This window comes from Asterias rubens, chromosome 12 (assembly GCF_902459465.1).
Source record: "Asterias rubens chromosome 12, eAstRub1.3, whole genome shotgun sequence".
Lineage (NCBI taxonomy): Eukaryota > Metazoa > Echinodermata > Asteroidea > Forcipulatida > Asteriidae > Asterias > Asterias rubens.
In genome coordinates, this window is record NC_047073.1 from 14,910,620 (window position 1) to 14,937,470 (window position 26,851).

Sequence of the window (26,851 nt, forward strand, 5' to 3'; positions counted from 1 at the left end):
AATTCTAAATCTGAGGTCTCGATATCAAATTCGTGGAAAATTACTTCTTTCTCGAAAACTACATTACTTCAGAGGGAGCTGTTTCTCACAATGTTAATACTATCAAACCTCTCCCCATTACTCGTAACCAAGAAAGGTTTTATGATGAGTAATTACCAGTAGTGTCTACTGCCTTTAAAGCCAATGATTCACAGAAAGGCGAGTTTGGTAACTGTACTAGCAAAGAACCCAATGGTTAAAAGACAACTCTCTAAATGCAAGAGTGAAAAGGCACTCTTTGAAGAGCCATATGAGACACAATTCTTTTTCGAGTGGTCTTCCACTCTTTTAGATTGAAGTTTGCATCTTGTTTGGTGATTTTTCACTCTGTCCTGAAGTTATATTATTATCCCTCTTAAAGAGTGAAATAACCACCACACTTTTTAAAGAGCCATTTGAGGGACAACTCGAAATGTAAAGAGTGGTGTTCTTCACTCTTTCACTTTTAGAGAAAAGAAAGGGATTTCCAGTTTTTGTTCCTTGCTCTATGGTAGACCCAATTTCAGGGGTACATTTCTTCTCACAATCTAAAAAAACGTTGCCGCGGTAACGCTTCTCAAGTTCTAATTTTGGCGTGATAACAACCGATATATTTTTACATTATCAAACTACTTCTATAACGGGCTTTGAGCCATTGCACGGCGAGGCATCAATATATATTTGGTTTGCGAACACCATGTAATGGTCAGGAGAATAATGAAAGAAAGAAAAAAAACTCTTTGCACAAAATAATGTGTAGGTTTAACTATACTATTTTTTTTGGTGAAAAATTGTCTTTTTTTCCCAAAAACTTCATTACTTTAGAGGGAACCGTTTATCACAATGTTTTACTATCAACTGGCTGTTGCAACAGCTCTCCATTGCTTGGTACCAAGTAAGTTTTTTATGCTAACAATTGTTTTGAGTATATCAACCGTGGTGTTCAGTGCCTAACACAGTATATGGAAACCTGACACTTAAAAGCTTTCATGGCCCCGCTTTTCGGCGACACCAATAATTTTCAGTAAATTTTGTAGCCATCCGTATCCAAAACATTTCACCGAAATTAACTGGACGTGGGTGTGAGTTTACACGGAGAGCTTTTACTGATGAAATGGAGGCAACAGGTTGTCATGGCGACGGGCACAGGAAAAGCATTACACACGTTTTTAACTGTTAATGGTCGAATGCGCAAGATTTGACCTTTTCGCTCTATATTGTTCGCTTCCCAAAGCAGATTTAGTTACAAATTCTTGTATTTTTGAAGAACAGCAATACACCTTTGCCTGTGGAAATTGTTATTTCAAGTATAAGATGGTTTTGATGTTATTTGGCAGTTTTAGAGACTGGGATAGCTCATATTCTGTGAAAGCACATCACACCTTTAAAGGAGCCGCTACAAATCTTATTACAAATTATAGGCTAAAGATGGAAGTGACTTCTGCTGTGATAGCTGTGTTTACTCCGACGGGATTTCTCAGGACAACATTTTGAGTTGGGCACAATGCGGCAAACTATCTTCTTCATTGTTTTCTTAAAAAGAATTATTTATCAAAACAAAATATCAAATGCATAATCGGTTTGCGGTAACACCATTTGTTGTGTATGTAGATTGTGCTCTTTGGGAACTATGTCTGTTTTTTATTAGTCATTCTTGAAGGCCAAATGGTGTAACAGAAGCTGGGCTTACAAAACTTACTTGGTAACAAGCAAGGGAGAGCTGCTGATAGTAAAACACATTGTGAGAAACGGCTCCCTCTACAATCCCGGCCAAAATGCTTGGGCCACCCTTTCCTGATACAACAGTTCCCTGTGCACTTCCCATTCACATCCACATTCAAGATATTTGCACCCCCCGCCCCCGCTCAATGTTGATTGTAATTCGGAAAACAGTCGGCAAATGGAACCAACATTGAAAGGGGGCAGGGGGGCCCAACGAGATATGGCCGGGATTGTAGAGTGACGTAGTTTTCGAGAAAGAAGTAATTTTCCACTAAAATATTTGAATTTGATTTCGAGATCCCAGATCCTGAGATCAAGCATCTGAAAGCACACAACTTTGTGTGACAAGGGCGTTTGTTCAATTTTTTTTTTTTTTGCAAGGTTTGTTATTTTGTGCATAATTATGTTGAGATACACCAAGTGAGATGACTGGTCTTTGACAATTACCAAAGGTGTCCAGTGTCTGTAAGCTACTTGAACACTGGGGTCAGACGTAGGTGTCAGATCTGGGTCGACCCAGGAAAGCTGATCGAATGCACCCAATATATAGACAACACATATAAAGAGACTTATGAATTCAAACTGCCCAACAGATGTTCATTAACAAAATATTAATTTATTGTATTGTAATTAAAAAATTGCATACCATGTGGATATGAACATTATAATAATACACAGATTACTTCCATTTGGTTTAGAAAAAAATGGTTTATACTTGATATATTAAACAGTTTTTGGTATGTTTTTTTTCAAAGTTCAGGGCCCAATTTCATAGAGCTGCTAAGCACAAAAATTTGCTTAGCATGAAATTTCTTTTTTGACAAAAAAACAGGATTACCAAACCAAATTTCCACATGATTTTCAGGATAAGCAAACAACAGCTCAATACAAGTAACAAGCAATATGCAACAAATGGAAATTTGGTTTATAATTCCGTTTTTATCAAGGAATAAATTTCATGCTAAGCAAATTTTCGTGCTTAGCAGCTCTATGAAATTGGGCCCAGATCATGTCTCAGCTGAACAAAGTTTCCAAAGCCCTTGCTTTCTATGAAAACTAAAGTAGAACTTTGGTACATGCACAAATCCTTTAAGTTGAGGGGTTTCATGGCTGGGCGGTCTAGAAGTGGACTCAAGCTCTGTAGTTTACCGAATGTTGGTTCCAGACCCTGTCTGTCAGTAACACAACACTTGTGTTCTTGAGCAAGGTGCTTTACCATAAATGCTTCTCTCCACCCAGGAGTAAAATTGGGTACTGACGAGAGCTAGGGAGTAACCTGGGCTGGAATGGCATCCTGTCCAGGGGGATAGAAATATTCTCAGTTGTTTATTGCCAAGGAAACTGGAGATAAACCCTGATAAGCCATTGACTTGGTACAGACAGGAGATTAGTGCATAGAACACATAGAATTTAAGCATAGAATTCCATGCTAAGCAGAACGGTAAGCAGAGCTGTGAGAATGGGCTGCACAAGAGTACCGGTCACCTAGTTTGAGTTCATCATTTCTTCTGCACTGGTTTGAAGAAGGAATCCAAACCCGTTTGCTTCTTAGCATCTCCCGTCTTTTTGGAGTCAAACTTCATCTTTTTGGAATTCACCTAAAACAGAACACGTCAAAGAAAAACTGTAGTTGAAGCATTTTCTGATAACAAACACCCGGTATACAGGCTTTGGAAGTAGTAAGCGAACATCAATATCTAATAATAATAATAATACTAATAATAATTGTTTTTTTATTTCGCTCTTTTCATACTCGAAGGGCTTCTCATTACCCTGTAACTGGGTCATTTAATTAATTCCTTAAAAAATCTCAGCTCCCTAGGGAGTAAACGGTACAGCCTGTTCAACAAAATATGCGCAACTAAACTAAATCAATCACAAGAACCATCTCTGCCCATACAGGTACCTCTTTACCCCTGGGTGGAGAGAAGCAATTATAGTTAAGTGTCTTGCTCAGGGACAGTGGTGCCACGACCGCGACTCGAAACCACATTCTGTTGGAACAGAAACACCAGAGCTTGAGTTCGGCGCTCTTATCCGTATTTGACCAATCGGCTGTCATAACATCGGTTTTTGGACTCGCAGATCAAAACTAGTTGCTTTTGTTTAAACATTAAAAACCATAGGATTTTCATGAAAAAACATTTTAAGGAAAGTTTATACTGAGTAATTTGTGTGCAAAGCTGTGAATATTTCCATTTTTAATCCCAATGTTGAGCATCCCGATAAAGGCACTGGACACTATTGGTAATTACTCAAAATAATTCTTAGCATAAATATTATGCTAAAATTTACCAGGTAAGTTTTTATTAGAAACTTACTTGGTAATGAGCACTGGAGAGGTGCTGATAGTATAAAACAATGTGAGATAAAAGGCTCCCTCTGAAGTAGCTTAGTTTTTGAAAAGAAGTAATTTCTCACTCAAACAAGAAAAGACTTCAGGCCTGAAGCCTTTTATTATGCATCTGAACGTAAACAAAGTTGTGCAACAAGGGTGTTTTATCTTACATAATTCTCTTACAATTTCGATGACCATTTGAGCCCAAAAATTCACAGGCTTGTCATTTTATGCATTTTATACACCAAGTGAGAAAATGGAGAATTAATAAACAGGTACAGTGTCTTTAAGATTAAAACAATGATTTTTTTATGAGGAGCACATCAATCTTTCTTTAACTACCTTTGGCGGACTGATTGATTTTAGGTAGGCACTAAAACATTTCTTCATTGCTGTCGAGACAGCTCCAGACCAGAAGTCCTGGGCCGTGAACCACTTATTAGACGGACTACCAGCCATAGGAGTAGTTTCTTTGATGTCCTGATCATAAGCAGTAAATGTCTCAACGCAATACGTCTGCTCAATGTGAGAAAATATGTGGACCACCTGGCGACAGAAAATTGGAGAAAAAAAAGAGGGTATAATTTTGAGTGTTCCGTATGTTCTAATATTCATCCGATGTTACGAAACCCCTATGTTCCGACACCCCTGGTGTATTTTCCTAATCTAACCAAATAACCCTATACCCTAGCTTGTAAGTCATCAGGGGGCTTCGGAACATGGTTTTCGGAACGTCTACGTGTCGGAATATAGAGCAGTCCCCATTTAGACTGAAGGAATTGTTGCATACAGCAGGTACAGGCACTGGACACTTTTGGTAATTACTCAGAATAATTGTTAGCATAAAAACTTACAGCGGTTGTACTTGGTAACAAGCTGTTGATAGTAAACAAAAATAAACCACGAGAAACAGCTCCCTCTGAAGTAACATAGTTTTTGAGAAAGAGGTAATTTCTCACTCAAATATTAAAAGACTTTAAGCCTGACTGCCTTTTTTTATTAGGTATCTTAAAGCACACAAATTTGTGTGACAAGGGTGTTTTTTTCTTCTTTCATTATTCTCTTGCAACTTCGATGACCAATTGAGTCAAAATTTTCACAGGTTCGTTAGTTTGTGCATATATTGGGATACACCAAGTGAGAAGACTCGTCTTTGACAATTACCATTAGTGTCCAGTGTCTTGAAAGACCATACATGTACAGTACATACAAGAAGGTCTTGACAGTTATGTAACAAAGGTGTCAAGTGATTTTAACACAAAAGTTTATTTCACAGGTTGTACCAGACACGACGCAAGTAATATTACGGTAAGAATATTACGTCTGCTCGTTTTAGGAATGTGTTTGGACCACCTGGAGATCATTTTGAATGAAGCAGTTATTGCATTTAGGGGTAAACAACAGCGTGTTTATGGTTTGCACTATACACCACCAATGTAAGCAACAAGGAATGGCGATGTAATTGCCATGAACTTCTTTCAAGGTCATCCCAGGGGACCTTGGATAGTTTTGTTTTTCCTGCTGGACTCCGGGAAGGGACTGAGTAAACAATGATTCGTCATAAATCAATCAGGAATGACATTTGATGAATGTTGCAATTACTGAGAACTTGCTGACCAGGCGGCCCAATTTCATAAAAATAGGCTAAGCACAACAAAATTATGCTTATATCAGCATGACCAGAGGCTATCAGCCAAAATACCATGTCCATTGTCCAGGGGAGGCAACCTTTTTATTTCAGATATCAAATAATAAACCACAATGAACACTGATGAATGTATGATTTGGGGTTTACAAAGTCAAATTGACTAAAGCTGGATTTGAACCAACAACCTACTGGTAATATAGTAACGTGCCGGTGCTCTTCCAACTGAGCTATCTAACCCATATATGTTGGCAGCCTCTGTTTGTCAATATCTTTATTTGGGATTGCCAGTCAGAAGTCATACAACGGTTAATTCACCCACTCGGTTTCCCCTGTGGTTTATTATTTGATATCTTTATTAGAGGCTGAGCATTTGTTTTCCTTCTCAGAAGTGCTTACTGGAGGGATTTGTCTACACTATTTTATTAAATGATAAACTTGTGTAACTGTTGCGGTAAATGTGGTCTGTATTTCTGCCATCCACCAATTTGCAAAATTTATGGCTATGACGTTGGGAAAAGGCTATTCATCAACTTAAGTGGACAAAACTTCAATGGCTAATGGCAGTTGTATTTATAATTTTTCTACGCCAATTACACAACTCCCAAAAGATTTTTTACACAGATTTGCCACAATGCTCTCCAAGGAGATTGTGTTGCATTTTAGCGAAAAAGGGAACTGAGGACTTGGGGGGAGGTTTGTCAGTCAAACAAAGAATATAAAAAGTGTGCTCCTAGAAACAAATTATCCACACAATTAATGTGTTAGAGAGGAATATTTGCATGTCGTGCCAAAATAAGTACAATAATTTCCCAGGGGGAATATGTTGTTTATCATGCATGAAAAGTCAATTTAGTCTGTCATTTTTTTTTATTATATGAAATGAATTATCCACGGGGCTAGAAGGTGCACACTCCCTTGGCAATAGTAAAGCAGGGCAGAGTGTGAAATGCTGCTTTTAATAACGGCTTTCGTACATATCCCCTGCTTCACAGTGTATCACTACCTTGTGTAGCATGTAAATATATTGGTGTTACAAGGGTTGACCGATGAATAAAGACAAACAAAAGAATATAGTGAGCGGGGACCCTCCTTTGATTTGGCTGTATCAGGAACTTTATTGAAGAATACTCCTGAGCTAATAATAGAAGGAGCTCAAAGAAGTAGTACAGGAGAAAACTTGATCAGGCCAGTGTACAAAATACGTTAACACTGTGGGAGCCAGAACAGCAGAGAATAATCTACGAAGAATATCGCGTTACGAGTTACTCGTCCTAACTCGAGATAAGACGAGTCTTAACTCTTTGTGAAATCGACCCCAGGCACAAAAGTATACACTCTTTTACGTGCGTTACACAACACATGGAACCAACGGCTTTATGTCCTATTCGAAGGACCAAGCAATTATGGTTAAGGACACAGGTGTCATGACAGGGACTCAAACCTGCTACTTAGAAACACCAAAGTTTAAAATTTGATTCCACAAGACTTCCATAATATAATGAAACTATAGTGTCATTATATTGGGATTGGACAAGCTTGGTTAATGGGGGTTGGTTGTGCCATGGAGCTATAAAAAGTATAGCTTCATGGTTGTGAATACCACAGTGCTGATTTATCACCCTGCGTGCATGGACAAGAAGGACATTATGACGTACAGAACTTGATGATAGGGGATTAATTGCGTTATTAATGGGGTTATAAGGTTGGAATGTTTTGGGGAATTATAACTATTGAAATAAATTCTGGTAATAGCAGCTGGTTTTGGGGGGCTTACTCTCAAACATGAGGCTTTTTGGACTGTAGGTACGAAAAGTACACAAATCTTATATAGTATAAGGAATTACCTATATTAAACATTATATTAAATTGCATTTAATCAAGAAAGAAATGGCAATCTTTATTTAAAGGCAGTGGACACTATTGGTAAGTACTCAAAATAACTGTTAGCATAAAAACTTACTCGGTAACAAGCAATGGAGAGCTGTTGATAGTATAAAACATTGTAAGAAACAGCTCCCTCTCAAGTAACGTAGTTTTCGAGAAAGAAGTAATTTTCCATGAATTTGATTTCGAGACCTCAGAACTAGATTTAGAGGTCCCGAAATCAAGCATCTGAAAGCACACAACTTCGTGTGACAAGGGTGTCTTTTTCTGCCATTATTATCTCGTAACTCCGACTATCAATTGAGTTCAAATTTTCACAGGTTTGATGTTGAGATAGACCAAGAGAGAATACTGGTCTTCGACAATTACCAAGTGTCCAGTGTCTTAAACAGGTACAGACAATTATTTCATCAGTGGTTTTGTAGGTTTACTAAATTGTATTGTCGTGTTATTTCATTATTAAATTAACCTTTGAGACAGACTCTGCATGAGGTCAAAATGTAAGGCCATTAATTTTGTTTTTCCTTTTGGTTGGTAAGCAGTTTTCAACAGCTTTCCATTTTCTTATTTCTTTATCCTTAAAGCCATTGGACACTTTCAGTAAACAGTATTGTCCAAAGGCCCACACTACGTGTATCACAACTTATATATAAAATAACAAACCTATGAAAATTAGGCTCAATCTGTCATCGGAGTCGGGAGAAAATAACGGGGAAAACCCACCCTTGTTTCCACACGTTTCGCCGTGTCCTGACATGTGTTTCAAATAAATCCGTAATTCTCGACAACGAGAATTGATAATTGTTTTAATGTTTTCTCGAAAAGTAAAGGATTTCATGGAATAATATTTCCAGAAAAGTCTTTCACCATTACCTTCTGTAAACCCTGTAAGTTATTTGTAAATCTGTGAACTTTTTTTTTTTTCTGTGCCAAAAGTGTATAATGGCTTTAAAGAGATTACCGATACACACAAGCCAAAACTAAGACACTATTTTTAACGAACAATAGGGTTTTAGCGGGCAAAAGTGGACACCGATGCCGAAGACAAAACGTCTTGAACCCAAGACATGATTGAAGAAACTGGGGTTCAACGAACCGACATGACTGCCCCAGACAGAATTTTTTTTATTTGCTCCATTTTCATAGTAGGTATTATGCAAGGCGGCGAAGCGCGTCATTTTAATCTCAATTCAAGGAGTGTATTTCCATCAGCTGACGTCTCGCATCAATCAAACCTCGTTAGCTTCAATGTGCCTACCCAGATGGGTCTTTAAGGTCCTTAAAGGGGCAGCCGGTCACCTTGGGTTTGGTGACAGTGCTTAACAGTATTAAAGTATTATAGGAAGATTAAAATACCTCAGGTCGAAGCTGCTGCCTAAAAAAGACACTGGACACCTTTGGTTATTGTCAAAGACCAGTCTTCTCAATTGTATCTCAAAGTGTATCTCAACATATGCCCAAAATAACAAACCTGTGAAAATTTGAACTCAATTGGTCGTCTAAGTTGCGATATAATAATGGAAGAAAAAACACCCTTGTCACACGAAGTTGTGTGCTTTCAGATGCTTGATTTCGAAATCCAATTCTGAGGTCTCAAAATCAAATTCAAATATTTCAGTGGAAAAATGTTTTCTTTCTCGAAAACTACGCTACTTCAGAGGGAGCCGTTTCTCACATTGTTTTATACTATCAACAGCTCTCCATTGCTCGTTACCAAATAAGGTTTTATGCTAACAATTATTTTGAGTAATTACCAATAGTGTCAACTGCCTTTAATTAACAGCATTCATGGAAGTATTATAGGAAGATTAAAATAGCTCAGGTCAAAGGTGCTGCCTTTATAACAATAATTGTTTTTTATATAGTGCCTTACACACCCGACGGGCGTCCTCCATGTTCCAACAATATTACCCCTGTTCACTGGGCCATTTAATTCATCCTTTAAACCATCTCAGCTCCCTGGGGAGTATACAGCCTGTGCAACAAATATGCGCTACTAAGCTTAATCAATCACAAGAACCATCTCTGCCCTAACAGGTACTCATTTACCCTTGGGTGGAGAGAAGCAGTTATAGTTAAGTTTCATGCTCAGGGACACAAGTGTCTGATGAGTAACGACCAGGAGTCGGACCCACACTCTGCTGAAACAGAAACACCAGAGCTTGAGTTTGGTGCTCTTATATCTGCTAGGCCATGACACCCCACAATGCCTTCGCTGCAGTAACTGAATCCTTCTACAGATATGACAGAGGGTGTCCAAGGTCAAAAACTGTTTTTGTGGCAGAGTCCTTATGAAAATATTACAAGTCTCTGACCTCAATTTAAAGTGTCATAATTATTTATTTATAGGAAACTCCTCTGGAGTGAAATTTGAAACCCGACGCCCTTGCATGACATGAAGCCTGGCTTGTAAAGTAGAATGCACTACCATCCCAACTTTTTAGGAAGCAATAATGTTCAAGTGCCTTGTTCAAGGGCACAAGTGTCATGACTGGGATTCGAACACACATTCTGCAGCTGACAACACCAAAGCTTGGGCTCAGTGAACTAGACTGCTTAGCACTGGCACGCTCTAGAACGCAGGGTCATGGGTTTGAATCCCAACTGAGTAGTTTAGTTTGTAGATTTGTTTCCAACTGGTCTCAACAAGCACAGAGTACAGTGTTTATCATGAATTGGTGCAGGACAAAACAAAAAATTAGAAAGTAATTTAGTTTTCTTACTTCACCAACTGAATGCCTTTCTTTCTCCGCAGAAATCTTCATTTTGAGTTTGTCTCGTAGTAAACCATTGATGGCTTTTTCCCTCCTGGGCGTAGGCCAGCAATCACTGTCCATTGTCGCACTAGGAAACTCCCACAGGCCAGCAAGTAAACCTTTAAAAAAAAAACAGCAATTAATTGTCTTGATCTTACTCGGCCAATTTACATTTTAAAGGGTGAATATGAACAAAGCAAACCTTACTAGTGCTACCAACTGAGCTTTCTAGCCAAAGTTTGTGGTCTCCTAATTCTTTTCAGAATCTTTGTTTAGGAGGATGCCCGTCTGAAGCCATTCACCATCAAGCGGTTGAACCAGGGATCACAAAAAGTTTATCATACAACCTGGGCAGTGGCATGTTAGGGGCTAAAGGGATGCAACTTTTTCTTTGTGTATCAAGAAATAAACCACAAGGAAACTGACTGGGAAATTGGTATAACAAAGAATTTACTAGAGAGATATTTGAATCTGCTACATGGTGTCGCTCTACCAACTAGCCATCTAGCCCAATGTTGGCAGTCTCCCTATTTTGTCTCATCTTTATTCAGGACGTCAGCCAGAAGTCATAACCAAATCTTATCAAGTCAATTTCCATTGGTTTCCCTCCTGGTTGATCACTTGCAGAATAAATTGGGAACAAAAATGAATGGAGCTATCTTGAGGTTTAAATCATACCAGTTTCTGGTCTCTGTACAAGTAGATAGTCTGGTTCCTTCTTGCCATTACTCTTCTTTTCCACTATGCACACTGCCGTCTGAAAAAATAAGAAACAGCAAATTACCAAATTTTTCTCATGTTTGACATCAGGTTGGGCTCAATTTCACTTAAGTCCCAATATCACTTTATACGTCCCAATTTCACCGAGTCACAATTTCACTTAAGGCCTTTTCACTCTATATGAACATCTGATCCGTGTCGAAATGTACGGCTTTTGACACGAGTGTCAGACTTCTCAACATGGAATGGGAGCTCTCAACCCTACTACTGAGCAGGGTTAGTTTCGACACGGGGCAAGCACTCCTCACGGTTTAGTGCCATGTTGAAATGTTCCAGTGTGAAAAAGGTTCACTAGTTAACACGTGTCGGACCCGTGTCCAGCACAGTAGATTTTTCACAGAGCTGCTTAAGGCACAGAAAAGTAACTAAGCAAAATAAGGTTACCAGGCAAAGTATCATTTCATATTTGCCATCTGTGACTGTTTCCTGCTCATATTTGCTTAGCGGAAAATGTTGAAGCAATTCTTTCTGCTTAAGCAGCTCTATGTATTTCAGCCGCTTCAGCAGAAAATTGTTCCCAACAATTGTACGCTTAGCAAAAAGGAGCAGTTTACCAGTCGCAAAGTGTGTTTGTGGCATGGTACTTTGGCTGGCAACCTTATTTCGGTAAGCATAATTTTGTGTACTAAGCTACTTTTTGTGATTAAGCAGCTATTTGACATTTGGCCCAGTACTAAGATCTTCGTAAGACAAGTTGTAGATATCACCATAGTGATTTGTATTGTGACGTCACAGTTTTCTTAGGAATTAAGATTGAGAAATAAACCAAATGGGCAACAGAAAGGGCAAATTTTAAATTGAGGTTGAACAGGGTTGAACAAACAACCTCCCAGTTAACGTGCCGATGCTCTACCTACTGAGCTATGTAGCCCTATGTTAGGGGTCCCCCTATTTTGTTGATATCTTTGTTCAATTTCTACTACTAATTTCCATTATGTCAAAACGGGACCCGACTATTATTACCCCCAGCCTCGGTTTGGTGACATTGGTTTGAATGGGAGACTGCACCATGACTAATGTCTAGTACCTGTTCTTGTCGAGGTGGTTTCTTCTTTGGCTTTCGAGGGTAGTTCAGAACCCCCAGTTCTTCATCATATCCTTCGCTTGCCGGTATACAAAGCTGACAATTATCAGCGGCTGTCAAATTAAGGAAGAGAGAAACTCATCATTTTTACATTCCACCTCAAAAGTAAATAACAGGGCCCAATTTTAATAAATTTCATAAACTTCATAAATTTGGTTAAGCAGGAGATACTGTTCAACAGGTTTCTTTGCTAAACAAAGATTGAGTTTAGCACCAGCTACAACAATGCAAACTTAACGTAATTTGGGCTGGTAAACTGATTCTGCTTAGCAATACTAATCTCTGTTTAGCAAGTTGTTGTGCTTACAGATTAATGAAATTGGGAACTTAATCTTGTTTTTATAAATGATAATAACAATATCGTTTGCCCAGGAGTAAGTTTGTTTAGTGCAGTTTGTATGGGTTTCATTAAAATGATTTTGCATATTTTGGAGCTCTTGGTAATTGAAGTTTATTAAATCAAGGGGATCTCCAAAGTTAATTATTGGTATCGGTCCCCCCCTTCCCCTTCATTCACTTTGTTTAGTCGGGTAACAATCAGAGGTACAGTCAACAAATTTCTTTACACCATCAGGAATGGGTTAACATTCATTCATAAATAACCCAGACAGTTTTTCTAATCCTATTGGTGGAGAGTGGTCATGTAGGGGTGTTTAAACAGTTGATGATGACCAGTGTTTATAACTGGCTGGCTTCCTTGTGTCAGGCGCGCAACATTATCACGCGGAACGCTCAACTCATAGCTAAGAGTAACAGCGCATAATCTACTTCTAAGCGCGCGCGTAATCTATTTCTAAGCACGCGCGTGTATACACAACCCACGCGCAACAAACAGACTCTTCACAGAGTTTGTAAAAAAAGTATATTTCTAAGCACGCGCGCGTATACACAACCCACGCGCAACAAACAGACTCTTCACAGAGTTTGTAAAAAAAGTATTTCAAACCTTGGAAGTTCAACTGTCAAAGTGTCTGTAATTGTATTTTTTTTAACAAAAGGGCATTTATGAATGGGAATAATAGAGTAGTAACTCGTTCTTAAACGTCCGTTTAAAACCTTGCAGCGTCGTTGCCGTGCGCTAAAGGCGAAGGCTCGGGCCTTTATCACACGGCAATTCGACCCTGCCGGCTTTAAACGGCCGTGTAAGAACTCGTCGCTACCCTTTAATTCCCTTATTTACTGACCACATTCTATGTCGGGCACAATGTCTTCCTGCTTCACCCTGAAGGAGCTGAATTCCTCTTTGTGTTTTTCTTCATAGTATGACTGCACTCTATCCTTCTGCAAAATAAAACCCCAATAGTAAATGTTTTGATTGAATGAGTCTAAAATACATGAAATCAATATACAACTTGTTGGTTTCAAATGCATGCGCTTTAACAATTAAATTAATCTTTGAATATGAATTTGGTTTTATTCTTTTCACCAATTTGTAATCACAGGGTTAAGAGCCATTGCAGACACAAAAGTCTGAAACGAGGACAAAGGGGGTTGGAACTTGTATACTTCCAGTTGACTTATTCAGTTATTCAACTTAAACATTGGATGTAACACTCAATACAGTATATAGCACAAATTCTTAAAAGCGAAGCATACCTTTTGTTTTTTTGAACCATTCCATTGTTTTAATTCCATATAAATGTAGGTGTTTACACAACAAACTATCATGTCACAATTTCAAAAGGTGGTCGCGTTTTTGAAAAAAAATCCGAAATACAAAATCTGATAAGTGTTACTACAGTAAGTCTCAGATTCAAAATTGGGGCAATACTTTTTTTTTTACATATAACCACAATACTTTGAAGTGACATATTTCTCAAAATGCTTTATACTATCAAAAGCTGCTGTAGGCTTCTAACCAACAGATGTAATGTCATAAATAATTACCAAGCGTTTGCCTTCCCTTATACATGTATGACTAATAAATTGTTTAGATATTTTCTTACATGATGGTAGGCCCGGCAGAGTTTCTTGATCGGACATTTGTCACAAGAGGGCGCTTTGGGTGTACAGATCGTCGCGCCAAGTTCCATCATAGCTTGGTTGAAATCACCCGGGCGCTTCGCATCTACGAGAGTATTGGCAAGTGACCTGGTAATAATATTAATACACAACTTTTATTAGGCGCTCATCTAAGCACACATTCAGTATTTTCCTGCAAGGTGTGGGACTACGTTTTTGAATTATGAGACCTACTCAATTTACAAAGCACTATGTAATGGTTTACAATGTGCTGTGGCGCAATATGCTGCCAATCCAGCCAGGAACACAAGGGCGAACCCCTACTCGTTTCGAGAAGTGCACTGTGTTATTTTAGGTGCGTTGAATAACACACGGGACCACACCTTAACGAAGCATCATGGTTATAAGTGACTTGCTTAAGAATACAGGAGTCACGACTGGGACTCGAACCCACGCTCTCTGATGATCAGAAACACCAGAGCTTGAGTCCGATGCTCAGGTTGGTTAAGTCCATTCCATAAGAAATGGCGGGAAAATACATCATTTGAATGCCTACCAGATTGTTGACTGCACCACTGCACTCGTTGAGTCGGCACCAATGGCCCTCGCTCTTGCCAGCACTCTAATAACGTTCCCGTCTACAACTCCAGTTTTCTGCCAACAACAAAACAAACCGGTTTCCACATATGAAAAAGGTTCCAATTTAAGGAGGCCAGAAACAGACAAAATAAAAATCACTCTTTACACTCTTTACACTCACACTAAATTACCAGAAAAATATCGCTCTCTCTAAAACCACATTCATTTGAAGGAAATTTTTTCTCAAAATGTTATACATTATCAACAGCTGCAGTACCTACCAAGTAAGTTTTTATGGTCATCAATTTTGGAGTAATTACCAAAGGTCTACCCTCCCTTTAAAAGGAAAGTTAATTGGCAAGTGACAACGGTTTCAGACAGACGCACCAGAGTCGCGCCAAACCGAATAGATTAGGAACTACTCTAGGACAACCCAAATAAATTTTGGTTAGACAGGTAAATTTAACATAATATTTGCATTGGCTTGGCTCATGACAAGATCGACATCTGACACCAATTCAAGGCGCTCCAGAGTTGTTCTTACCGACTGCAACAGTCAATCTTTCGACTTCTAGCGCGTCCAGTCGCTCCCAACTGTTTCAGACGTCAAACTTGTCATGTACTTAATTCAGAATTTGGTTCGTTCCAACTCTGGAGCGCCTAGTGTCTGAAACGGGTGTTTAAGCAGACAATTATTCTGATTGATTACCTCTTGAAAAGCAATGGATGCAATAGCCCCGGCTGTGTACCTGCCGACACCAGACAACTGTTTCATGAGTGATTCTGCATCGTTTGGCATGACTCCCCCTAGAGTCTCTACCACTTTCTTAGCTCCTTCAAACAGCCTCCTCCCCCTGGAATAGTAACCTAGACCCGACCACATTTCATTGACTTCCTGAAAGAAACGGCAAAAAGACATATCTTTTACCCCCTTCACATTATTTGCAGAGCTGCCATCATTTCCATCTTGCAATTAGGGATATATTGTCATGGAGATATTTAGAATGACATTGAAACTAATACAGAAAACTTTTTAAAAAAAATGTCTGGAAATAAATAGTAAGCACTTTGAGGCGCCCCAAACAAACAAACAAACAAACAAACAAACAAACAAACAAACAAACAAACAAACACACAAACAAACAAACACACACACAAACACACAAACAAACAAACAAACAAACAAACAAACAAACAAACAAACAAAAACATCAAGTAAATTGGGTGAAAACAAGTTAGTAGCTTTACCTCAAGTGTTGCAGATATTGCAAGGTCTTCAAGGGTTGGCCACTTCTGTAAAAAATGAGGCACAAGGGGGAAATTATTGCCAAGATGAGCATTTTAATCATTTGTCTTAGAAGTGACGTATGACCTTCCACACCAAGTAATGTACACAATACTTAATAAGTCTAAAAACAATTACCCGCATTTGCCCATGGCCTTGGTGCCCCTTAAAAGATTCCCACATACCTCACACGTTACCATGAAAGTGGCAAAATGAATAATGGCCTTGCCCTCTCAAAGATGAAATTCCAGGCGATTAGCCTTTGGTGCCCTGGTCTTGGCTGTGGTGCCCAAAATTGTTTCCCATCACTGTACCTCAAGATTTTACCAATGAAAGTAAATGCCCTTTCAACCCTGTAATATTTTAGAGAACTAATCTTGCTTCTAGTTCTACTCACCATCATCCATCTGTTGTAGTAGTCGATAACTGTCGCTACTTGTGTTTGCTGTAACATGATCTCTGAAACCCACACACCATAAGCTCGTTGGTTTGGGTTTGGGTGACTTGCCTTAAAAGCAAAAAATTTAAGGGGAACAAACGTCACAACACTCTGGTAATGCACTAGAGCAAGCTAGTCGAAATGTTGAGACCATTTAAGAACTCACTCCAAGGCAGTGAAGTTAAAGGCAGTGGACACTATTGGTAATTACTCAAAATAATCATCAGCATAGAACCTCACTTGGTAACGAGTAATAGGGAGAGGTTGATAGTATAAAACATTGTGAGAAACGACTCCATCTGAAGTGAGGTAGTTTTCGAGAAAGAAGTAATTTTCCTCGAATTTGATTTTGAGACCTCAAGTTTAGAATTGGAGGTTTCTAAATCAAGCATATGAAAGCACACAACTTTGCGTGACAAGGGTATTTTTTTTATTTCATTCATATCTCGCAACTTCGATGACCAATTGAGCTCAAATTTTTACAGGTTTGTTATTTTATGCATATTTTTAGACACACCAAGTGAGAAGACTGGATAACTACCAATAGTGTCCACTGTCTTTAATAACAAGAAGGTTCCTCAATCCACTAAGCGGATATAATAGTTCTGGCCGAATTCCGATCTTCCGCCCAGGTACATAGTAATTAAAAAAGGAGGACAGTTCTTTTTAGAAGTGATAAGTGTCGCCTGAATTCCGCAACATGTACATGTACTCCACGGCAGTAGAGAAGTCTCCCGAATTCCAAATAATCTACTCAGTTAGAGGCAGTATACAGCAAGACAAGTTCTCAAAAGAACATCTACCCAGCAACAATACACATGGCGTTACCGCTAACCATTTGTTCATTGATACGTGTAACACAATACACTGCCCAAATCCCTCATGATCTTTTTCAAACAAGAATTCCTTTGATTAAAGGATATTGACAAAATCTTCTGGTAATATTGTTAAATTATTTGCAGGAACTTTCTATATCGTATTAATAACAAAAAGAAAACTGATTTACTAGAGAAAAACTCGAACCAATGAACTCCAGATTAACTTTCTGTCAATATCTTTTTAACTTTTTTCTCGTTGGTTCGAGTCCCATTCTAGTAAATTTGTCTTTGTCTGACTCCAAATCATTTAAAAATTTACCCAGTAAGTTTCCCATGTGGTTTATAATAAAAATATGACAAAAAAGAAAACTTAATCTTTACCCATTTTCTCCAAGGAAGGTCTCGTTTATTTTCATCATACCACTGTAGCAGATTCAACCTAAACCGTCTGACATCTTCAGATTCAGTAAAAAGATGGTAGGAATTTGGCTCCTCAATTTTATCTGAAATAAAAAATTGGCATAAATTGCCTTAATAAACCATTTTCACTTTATTAGGGAACTTTAATTGGAAAATCTGTAAGTGTACAGACAATTTTGAAGAGAATCAAGCATTTCTCAATATTTTTAAATGCCAGACAACTCGACCGTTGGCGACTCGACAGTTCAGACAACTTGACTGTTCGGACAACTCGACGGATTCAGACAACTCGACTGTCTGTACAACTCAACTGTTCGGACAACTCGACTGTTGGGACAACTCGACGGTTCAGACAACTTGACTGTTCGGACAACTCGACTGATTCAGACAACTTGACTGTCTGGACAACTCAACTATTCGGACAACTCAAATGTCTGGACAACTCAACTGTTCGAACAACTCGACGGTTAACAGACAACTTAACTGTTCGGACAACTCGACTGTTCAGACAGCTTAAATGTCTGGACAACTCAACTGTTCAGACAACTCGACTGTTGGGACAACTCGACAGATTCAGACAACTCAACTGTTCAGACAACTTGACTGTTCAGACAACTCAATTGGTTCAGACAACTCGACTATTCGGACAACTCGACTGTTCGGACAACTGAACTGTTCGGTTTTGACAACTCAACTTGACTGTTCGGACAACTTGACGGCTGGGACAACTCGACTGTTCAGACAACTTGTCTAATAGGACAACTTGACTGTTCGGACAACTCGATGGTAGAAACAACTTGACTGTTGGGACAACTTGACGGTTCAGACAACTCGACAGTTAAGACAACTTGACTGTTCAGACAACTCGACGGTTCGGACAACTCAACTGTTCGGTTTGGACAACTATCAACTGTTGCGACATCTCGACGGTTCAGACAACTTGTCTGTTAGGACAACTCGACTGTTCGGACAACTCGATGGTAGAAACAACTCGACTGTTGGGACAACTTGACTGTTCAGAAAACTTGACGGCTCGGACAACTCAACAGACTGTCCTTTCAACCATCAGACAAGTCGACTTTTGGAAAAGTTTCTGTATCCTGCCATCTAATTTACCAACATGGAATATTCCTTTTTCGTTTAATTTTGTGAAGGTTTATTTATAGAATGTGTTGGCAGGATACGAACAGTTTTCCCCAGTTAGCATTTATGTACTTAGGTGTAGTCCCTTAGACTCAAACCAACAGTAAAACTAAAAAGCATAATATTCCAACAAGTCTAATAAAATGACTGACTAACTATCGATCAATGATTATCACCTTCCTGCAACCTTCTCTTCTTCAAAACTTTTTCTTCCTGATCCTCTACTTTCTTCTTGCATGTTTTTCCATTCTTCTTGTCTGAATCTGAACCTTCCGAAGAAAGTGAACTTTCCCGCACTGCTCTTGTCGAAGTTGGCTTTCTCTTCTTTCCCATTGCGTAACAATAACTTACTAAACTGTCAAAACTCTTTGTTTTACGAAGAAGAAGTCCGAACATCAACAAAACGACACTGGCCTGTCACACATCAGTGACACACCCACACTGATCACAGTGTGACACACAACTTGCAGAACTTATGCAACACACGTGCAGATTTCGCGCGAAATGAAAAATGAAAACACCATGCGCAGTGCTCACTGGTGTGACAAGGTATTATGCAGCAATCCGCATGCACTTACCGATTACCAGGAGAGAAAATGCTTCTGCGCAAGTTCAGACATGACCTTTGACCTAAGATGGCAGCTTCCATGAAATGTCAAGCAGTTTGGCCAAATAATACTTTACTCGTGCATCAATCGATCGTTCAATGTCCTGTGGATGCTTAAATTGAATCAACATTTCTCGAGATTGTTATCGTCAAAAGAGTCAATTCTGTAGACAAGTTTAAGCGAAAATATTACAACAATTATTAGGCAGAATTGTGGGCAATTGGTAAAAGCCGGAACTGCCTGATCTGCCTGATCTGCCGGAACTGCTAAAAAAATGAAATTTTTCGGATAATTGTATTGCATTTGAAGTCGGAACTCAGTTGGAATGGTCAAATACATCAGTTTTTGTTATAACTACTCACTAACCTGTGCAAAAGATTATTCCTGGAACTCAAAAACATTAAAATTTGACTGACTTTGTTGATCGCATGACGGACAAATCGGACAGCAGGTACCAGACTATGCAACACAGACGCACGCAAAGTGGCACTGTATTCGTAATCGGGCGGTGCGTGGGTTATGGGATGGTCGCTTATAATATTGCAGGTCGGAACTCACATTGCTTGCAGTCCTACGCGGTCGCACATTGCAGGTCGGAACTCACATTGCTTGCAGTCCTACGCGGTCGCACATTGCAGATCGGAACTCACATTGCTTGCAGTACTACGCGGTCGCACAATGCAGGTCGGAACTCGCATTGCTTGCAGTCCTACGCGGTCGCACAATGCAGGTTGGAACTCACATTGCTTGCAGTCCTACGCGGTCGCACATTGCAGGTCGGAACTCACATTGCTTGCAGTCCTACGCGGTCGCACAATGCAGGTCGGAAGAATCTGTCCATTTAATTTGTAATAGTGTAAATAAATCAGTTGTAGGCCTATATAAAGGTGGCGATCTATGTTACAAGTTTTGGAATGGCTTGTCAATTAATATCTTATTCATTCTGGTTTTCTGTATCAGGGGGGAGATCGTACACACACGGCCATACGTTGTACTGTGCGGTATTCGGTGGGTAAAAGCCGGAACTATCATTTTATGTTTTACTACGACGCTTAGGGAATCCACGAAGATTCTACACCCATACGTTGTGCGTTATGCGGTGGGTAAAATCCGGAACGATAGCAGTTTCCTGTTTTACTACGGTGCTTTAGGGATCTACAAGTTGTACACACCGTACGTTGTTCGTTATATTTGGTGGGTAAAAGCCGGAACGATGGCAGTTTTGTTTAAATAATCTTTCAAACGATTTTGTTCGGTTTATGAAAAAAAATGTTTTAAAAATAATTCAGGATTTCGCGGTTAACCGTCATTCAGGGCAGCCTAGCCTTAGCCCACCTTATTGAGCTATTAATGGCTCCGCTTTTAACATCGGTCTCATCACTGCATGTAATTAATGGTGACAGTGATGAGACCGATGTTAAAAGCGGAGCCATTAACAGCTCAACAAGGTGGGCTAGCCTAGCCTATAAGCATATCAATCAATGCATCCACAGCCGTTTCTATAAACATTTGTATTATTTCTAAGCTTAAAATTAATTTGTTTTGTTTTCCCCTGTATGTATCAATGAATTTGGTTATGTACATCAACCCTTATTTTTATGATGCACTTTCTTGGGGTAATACTTTAATAGAATCCTGACAAGAGTTCGACTTATTTATTAAAAAAAAAAATGTAATGCTCGTGAACAGTTACTTATAATCCCCTTTTTATAATTGCCTTGTTTTAAAAGTTAATGAAATTTATTCTCTCCAGCTTTGCTCTCTCATGCATCAACTTTTTTAAAAACCTCGCCCAATTCCATCAGTTCTATGTTTAAAAACAAAATAAAAAAATTCATCATCACTTCACAAGGCAGTGTCATGAATTTTATCAATCTTATACTCTTATAAAATAAGTGTGAAATATGCGAGGCCCAAGCTATGGAGCTCTGTTGACACCCCATCTCTAGTCCATCACACTTTAGACGAAAATAATTATTAAAAAAACTGTTTACAAAAAGATTTCTTGAATAACATATATTTTTCTCATGGGGTTATTTCATTAATCTATATCAGTATTATGATATTTGTGTTTTGTTATGGGGTTTTTCTTATGACACAAGACCCCTCGTTTTTGTTTGTGAGTTGTTTATTCTGTTCTTATTTTCCAATCTGTTATAATTGTAACAAGGGGGCCACTACTTAACAAGCTTGAGACCCCCTCCACATCCAAGTTGATTACTGCTATGGTAAAAACTATTACTTGATTAAACCATCTCTTCTGTTATTTTCATATAATATTGTCATCATTTTGTTTTAATGTGGAAAAGAAAGTTAAGTGCAGGTAGAAACCTGCGTCGTGTTGACATAGCATTGATCGTACATTATGTAAAATGTCAATTACATGTCGTGTATAGATTATATAAAGAACGCAGGTCGGAACTCACACGAGCTGATTGGGCATGCATTATTTCTGAATCGACTCACGACCCGGCATGGTTGGAAGTTGCAGGTCGGAACTCATGTTTCAAAGTCAAATCTTTGCACCGTGGAAGTTATTTTTGCAGTCAAACCATGTAAAATATGTTGTTTCGATTGAAACAATTCATGTTACTCACTCATGTTCTCGACAGCATTATTTTCTTGGCCTTAATGTCATTCATTATTGATGTATTCTCCAGCAAATCAAGCTCAGGTTCGAACCGTGAAAAGGGTTGGCCTGTACGTGCGTGCAGTCGTAGTAACTCAAAAAGAAACTCAAAGAATCCCACCCGAGTAATGTGTCTGTGATTTCTTTCACAGAACTCTGGCATAACACACATCGGTGTACATGGGTAAAAACAAAAATGAATATAACTATTTCAAAAAGGTTCCCATGAAGTAAATCATTTTGTTGGTAAAATTCGAAATTATCACTCACAGTTTTATTCTTATCAGTTAAACAAACCATGTTAGAGGAATTAAAACACTGTTTTTCTGTACGACGCTTGTCACGTTGTGCGGTATTCGGTGGGTAAAAGCCGGAACTATTATTTTATGTTTTACTACACGACGCTTAAGGAATCCACATAGATTGTACAATCATACGTTGTGCGGTATGCGGTGGGTAAAATCCGGAACGATGGCAGTTTTCTGTTTTACTACGGTGCTTAGGGTATCAACACCACATGGTAGTAGATCGTAGGCCTATACATACACTGCGCCATTCGTGGATAAAGGTCGGGACGGCCAGTGTTTGAAAATTACTATTTACAAAGACGTTGTTGAGGTTTTTTTTCTAAAGTTTTTTAAAACAATTAATCCAGTAGATTTAATAACTCAATTTGTACAGGTTTAACATTCATCCGTTTAATAAGCCAGGGCATGATCTAATATTATTATAGACCCTCGTCCATTGGTTGGAAGTTGCAGGTCGAAACCCGCGTCCATAGCATTGATAGTACATGGTATGGGTGGGGGGGGGGGTCCAAGAAAATATGATGAGGTATATTTTTACAAATAATGTTTGCATAAAACGTATTATATCAAGAAGATTATTGGAACTTTTCATGGAAATTATATAAAGTTTGGTCAAATTTATCGGCCTTGGCGGTATTCAAGCTGCCACCGGAGGGCGCTGTTTTGAAAAACGATGTCGGTCGTTTTGAGGGCTTCCTTCCACAAGTAGTAATGTGGTTGAAGAACTGAAGACATAATCGGGACATAATAAAGCTTGGAAATACTTATTGAACTATTTTGAGCGATTTGAGTTAGGCTTCGCATCTTAATGTGGTCACGGGTGGGCTGTCATAGCAACGTCCGTCAAGTATCGGCTGTCAATTATTATGCCAAGTTCAAGTTTATTGAAGTAAATTAACAAAATGTAACATTACAGGAGAACAAACACAATATTTATAATAAGTTGAGGTTACTAAAACAATTATTTTTCCACTGTGATCAGATAATTAAATGCAAGTTTGTCATGGTCTTTTGTATTTGCAGTATTATGGTTTTTAATTGTTGAATTAAGCAAACTTGTTTTAATAGGCTTTATAGATAAAATATGACGGACGTTATAGTAGGGGTCGAATCAACATGTCATACATGAAGTGTGTATAAATGCGACGGTCGGTAAACGCAGGTCGGAACTCTCATTGCAGTGTTGTGCATTATAAATATATTAGTAAATTTTGGGTAGCGTTTGAAATAATCCATGTTTTATGTTTTAGACACCATTAATTTCCTCGGTTGTTTTCCAGTAAACCAAGCTCTAGTCAGAACTGAAGAAATTTATACAATTTAAATTAAAAACCTAAACTGGTACGTGCGTACAGTCGTCGTAGGCCTATATACTTTATGAAGGTTCTCATAAAGTAAATAATTTGAGGGTAAAATATGAAACAGTTTTTCTTGTCCGTAAAGCAACGATGCTAAACGGAACTAACACACGATTGATTCAATATTCAGCAGATTGCACTCACCTTGATTGTAGCAATGCATCCGTGGCAGAGTAACCAGCAATCTGGCGCCCTCTACTGTAGAAAGCTGATGCATTGGAAACCGGCTTGGGGGCAGCTGCAAGTCAGGGTTTAAAAAAAGAATTCACTAGTATTCTCATACTTTGTATTGTTACTAAAAATGACACTTCATCTAAGCCCTAAGCGGATATAGGCACGGGAAAATTCTGCATTTTAGATGCTCTGTGGTGCAATCTTTGGTAAATTTTGAGGGGGGACATTTGATATAGTGTCCCCCACCCTTCTAAAAAGTTGTGTCATCCTTATAGCCCCCAGGATTAATGCCCATGGCGAGACACAGGGTTGGTCTTACACAGTGCAATACTTGGGCTTTATGATTAAGGTGGTCAAAAAGATGGGGGCCATTTGATACTGTGCCCCCCCTCCCCTTGTCACCCCCCCACCCCCACCTATTTGATGCCCACCACCATTAGTAGGATTTGAAACTTTGTATGGTGGAATTGTAACTATAAGAACATTTTGCGATAACACTATGTGAATCTCTTTATGAGTAGTGTTGGTTCGGAAAAGAACTATTGGTTAAAGACTCATGTTTCTATTTACGCTGATCATCTACAGGAGAAAAATCATAAGAAAGACTGTACTTACTGTTTGTCTAGACGCTACTGCTCGTCGAAAGTACTTCAGTAGGGTTCTCTACGCAACCTAAAATAAACGACAAATATCGGACAAATTTACATCAGCTGTGTAGTTGCACGTTTTGCGTGCATTTGATCACTAGGCATAGTTAATTTTTTACAGTATTACATTTGAGAACCACCAGTTCCTTAAAAGCTCAGATATGCCTAGTTCATTTTGATGGGTCATAATAAATAATTTGCAGAAAATAATTAACTATTTGTCTTTTTAACGACAAATAAAGCATCAAAGTCTTTTGGGAAAAGAAATTACACACAAATTTCACAAGTACCTACATGTGAGGTGAAACTAAACATGGATTGGAAATCACTAACAAGGCAATTATTTTTTTAGAAACCTCTTTCATCAGTGAAAAGGGTACAAAAGAATTTAGGCATTGCATGGTGAGGTATCAATATATATTTGGTTTGCGGTAACACCATGTGTGTTTCTACTTGCCAGGTAGAGTTTGTTCTTAGAGAACTGTCTTTCTTTATTCTACTACCACAAAGAGTAGATTATCAGATTTTTGAGAGACTTGTTCTGAAAAGAACTGTCCTGCTTTGTAACTATACCCGGGCGGAAGGTATAGAAAATTGGCTGGGACAACTACTTTAGCTTTATAGGATCATAATTAACTGCACTACCGCGGAGTCAATCTCTTCACGATGACTATAGCAAGCTAGTCAAAACGTTGAGACCAATTCAAGAACTGGATAGTGATTTGGTTCCCTATTGGGCAATCCCTATAGGCTTCTGCTTGCTTTTTGTTGATATGTCTCTAATTATTTTACTAATAATGTAAAAATTACACATTTCTACTTATTGTTGCTGTGTGTTTTGAAGTTTTTAAAGCCTAAGTGAATAAATAAATAAACAAATAAATACATTATTTGATGGATTGGAATTGGACCAAAATTAAGTACAGTTTCAAGAAAAAGGACAAAGCTTTATGGAAAGATTTCTCCAAACTGTAATAACCTGGTTGTCTCTTCGTCTTTTATCCATATGCTTCAAGTCCTCTGCATTCTTCTCACTCAGCCTCTTCCTTGATTCAACCTCTTCCCTGCAAACAGTCAATCAAAACAAACAAAGCTCGGTAAATAACACCAAACTCACAAATCTCAACTCATGTTAATCCGGCATGGGTAGGCCTATCGTCTTCTTGATACTCCAAGAGTTTATGAAGACGCACCAAAAATTCAATCCATACTCAGTGATACCGCCTCTTGAAATACATAATTCTAAAAACTCCCCCTTTCTGGAGCTCCAGCCCTGGCCCCACGCGTCGACCTGGTATTCTTTAAAAACGTGAGAGCCCATAATTTAATAACAACAAGTATGCTAGTAGTAGTACAATAATTTCGCTGCATTGGCCTGCAACCCCCCCCCCCTCCCCCTGGGTTAAACAACAGAGGAACTGCAGTTGAAATGACCAGATAGAGAAAGGACCAATAATACTATAATTAATACCAGTATCAGCCGCCAGACTTGAGATTTGCTGAATTGGGCCCGCCAGACACCCCCCCCCCCCCTCCTGGGTTAAACATCTGAGGAACCACCTAAAACCAAGTTGAAATGACCACTGATGACACTATTCCCAATACGCTTGCCCTATACACAGAATTCACTGCTTCCGTAAGCGCTGATTCTTTGCTCACGGTAAGCAGTGCCATGAAATTGGGCCCAGCTGGAGCTGTTTATAACCGGCTTTCTGTGCTAGCCTTTCAAGCGTAGAATGCCTAGAAACGTGCAGTAGGCACGCACAAAAGCCAAAATTCGCCGCTAACCCATGAAATACGCTTGCCGTATACACAGAATTCCCTGCTTCCGCAAGCGCTGATTCTTTGCTCACGGTAAGCAGTGCCATGAAATTGGGCCCTGCTGGAGCTGTTTATAACCGGCTTTCTGAGCTAGCCTTTTAAGCGTAGAATGCCTAGAAACGTGGAGTAGGCACGCGCAAAAGCCAAAATTCGCCGCTAACCCATGAAATACGCTTGCCGTATACACAGAATTCCCTGCTTCCGTAAGCGCTGATTTTTTGCTTACGGTAAGCAGAGCCATGAAATTGGGCCCAGCTGGAGCTGTTTATAACCGGCCGGCTTCCGCGTGTCAGGCCTACGTACGCCAATATACTCATGCCAAACGCGCAATTCATAGCTTTTAGTAACAGGGCGTAATCTATTTCTAAGCGCGCGCGAATATCTATTTCTAAGCGCGCTTTTTAACAAAAGGGCATTTATGAATGGGAAT

The 26,851-nt window shown here is 39.0% G+C and overlaps 1 protein-coding gene and 1 long non-coding RNA gene across 5 annotated transcripts; both read right to left on the minus strand.

Annotated features, from left to right (window-relative positions):
* Window positions 1–2,674: 2,674 nt before the first annotated feature.
* LOC117297932 (adenine DNA glycosylase-like) lies at window positions 2,675–20,094 on the minus strand. Of its 4 annotated transcripts, none has more exons than XM_033781120.1 (13): window positions 19,851–20,094; window positions 17,695–17,816; window positions 16,454–16,564; window positions 16,020–16,064; window positions 15,481–15,666; window positions 14,749–14,846; window positions 14,177–14,321; window positions 13,415–13,511; window positions 12,174–12,283; window positions 11,045–11,123; window positions 10,334–10,485; window positions 4,421–4,624; window positions 2,675–3,338 (listed from the first exon to the last, which is right to left on the minus strand). In XM_033781120.1, the coding sequence occupies exons 3-13, from the start codon at window positions 16,508–16,510 to the stop codon at window positions 3,240–3,242; spliced, it is 1,272 nt and encodes a 423-aa protein (XP_033637011.1). In that variant the 5' UTR covers window positions 16,511–16,564; window positions 17,695–17,816; window positions 19,851–20,094; the 3' UTR covers window positions 2,675–3,239. The 4 variants fall into 4 exon arrangements, with proteins under 4 accessions (XP_033637011.1, XP_033637012.1, XP_033637010.1 ...); XM_033781121.1 differs by lacking the exon at window positions 19,851–20,094 and adding an exon at window positions 19,228–19,381; XM_033781119.1 differs by lacking the exon at window positions 19,851–20,094 and adding an exon at window positions 19,053–19,381.
* Window positions 20,095–23,928: 3,834 nt separating this feature from the next.
* On the minus strand, window positions 23,929–25,621 carry LOC117297395. The gene is made up of 3 exons (XR_004519879.1): window positions 25,580–25,621; window positions 24,569–24,625; window positions 23,929–24,017 (listed from the first exon to the last, which is right to left on the minus strand). It is a non-coding gene; the product is annotated as an uncharacterized LOC117297395 (long non-coding RNA).
* Between the last annotated feature and the right edge of the window lie 1,230 nt (window positions 25,622–26,851).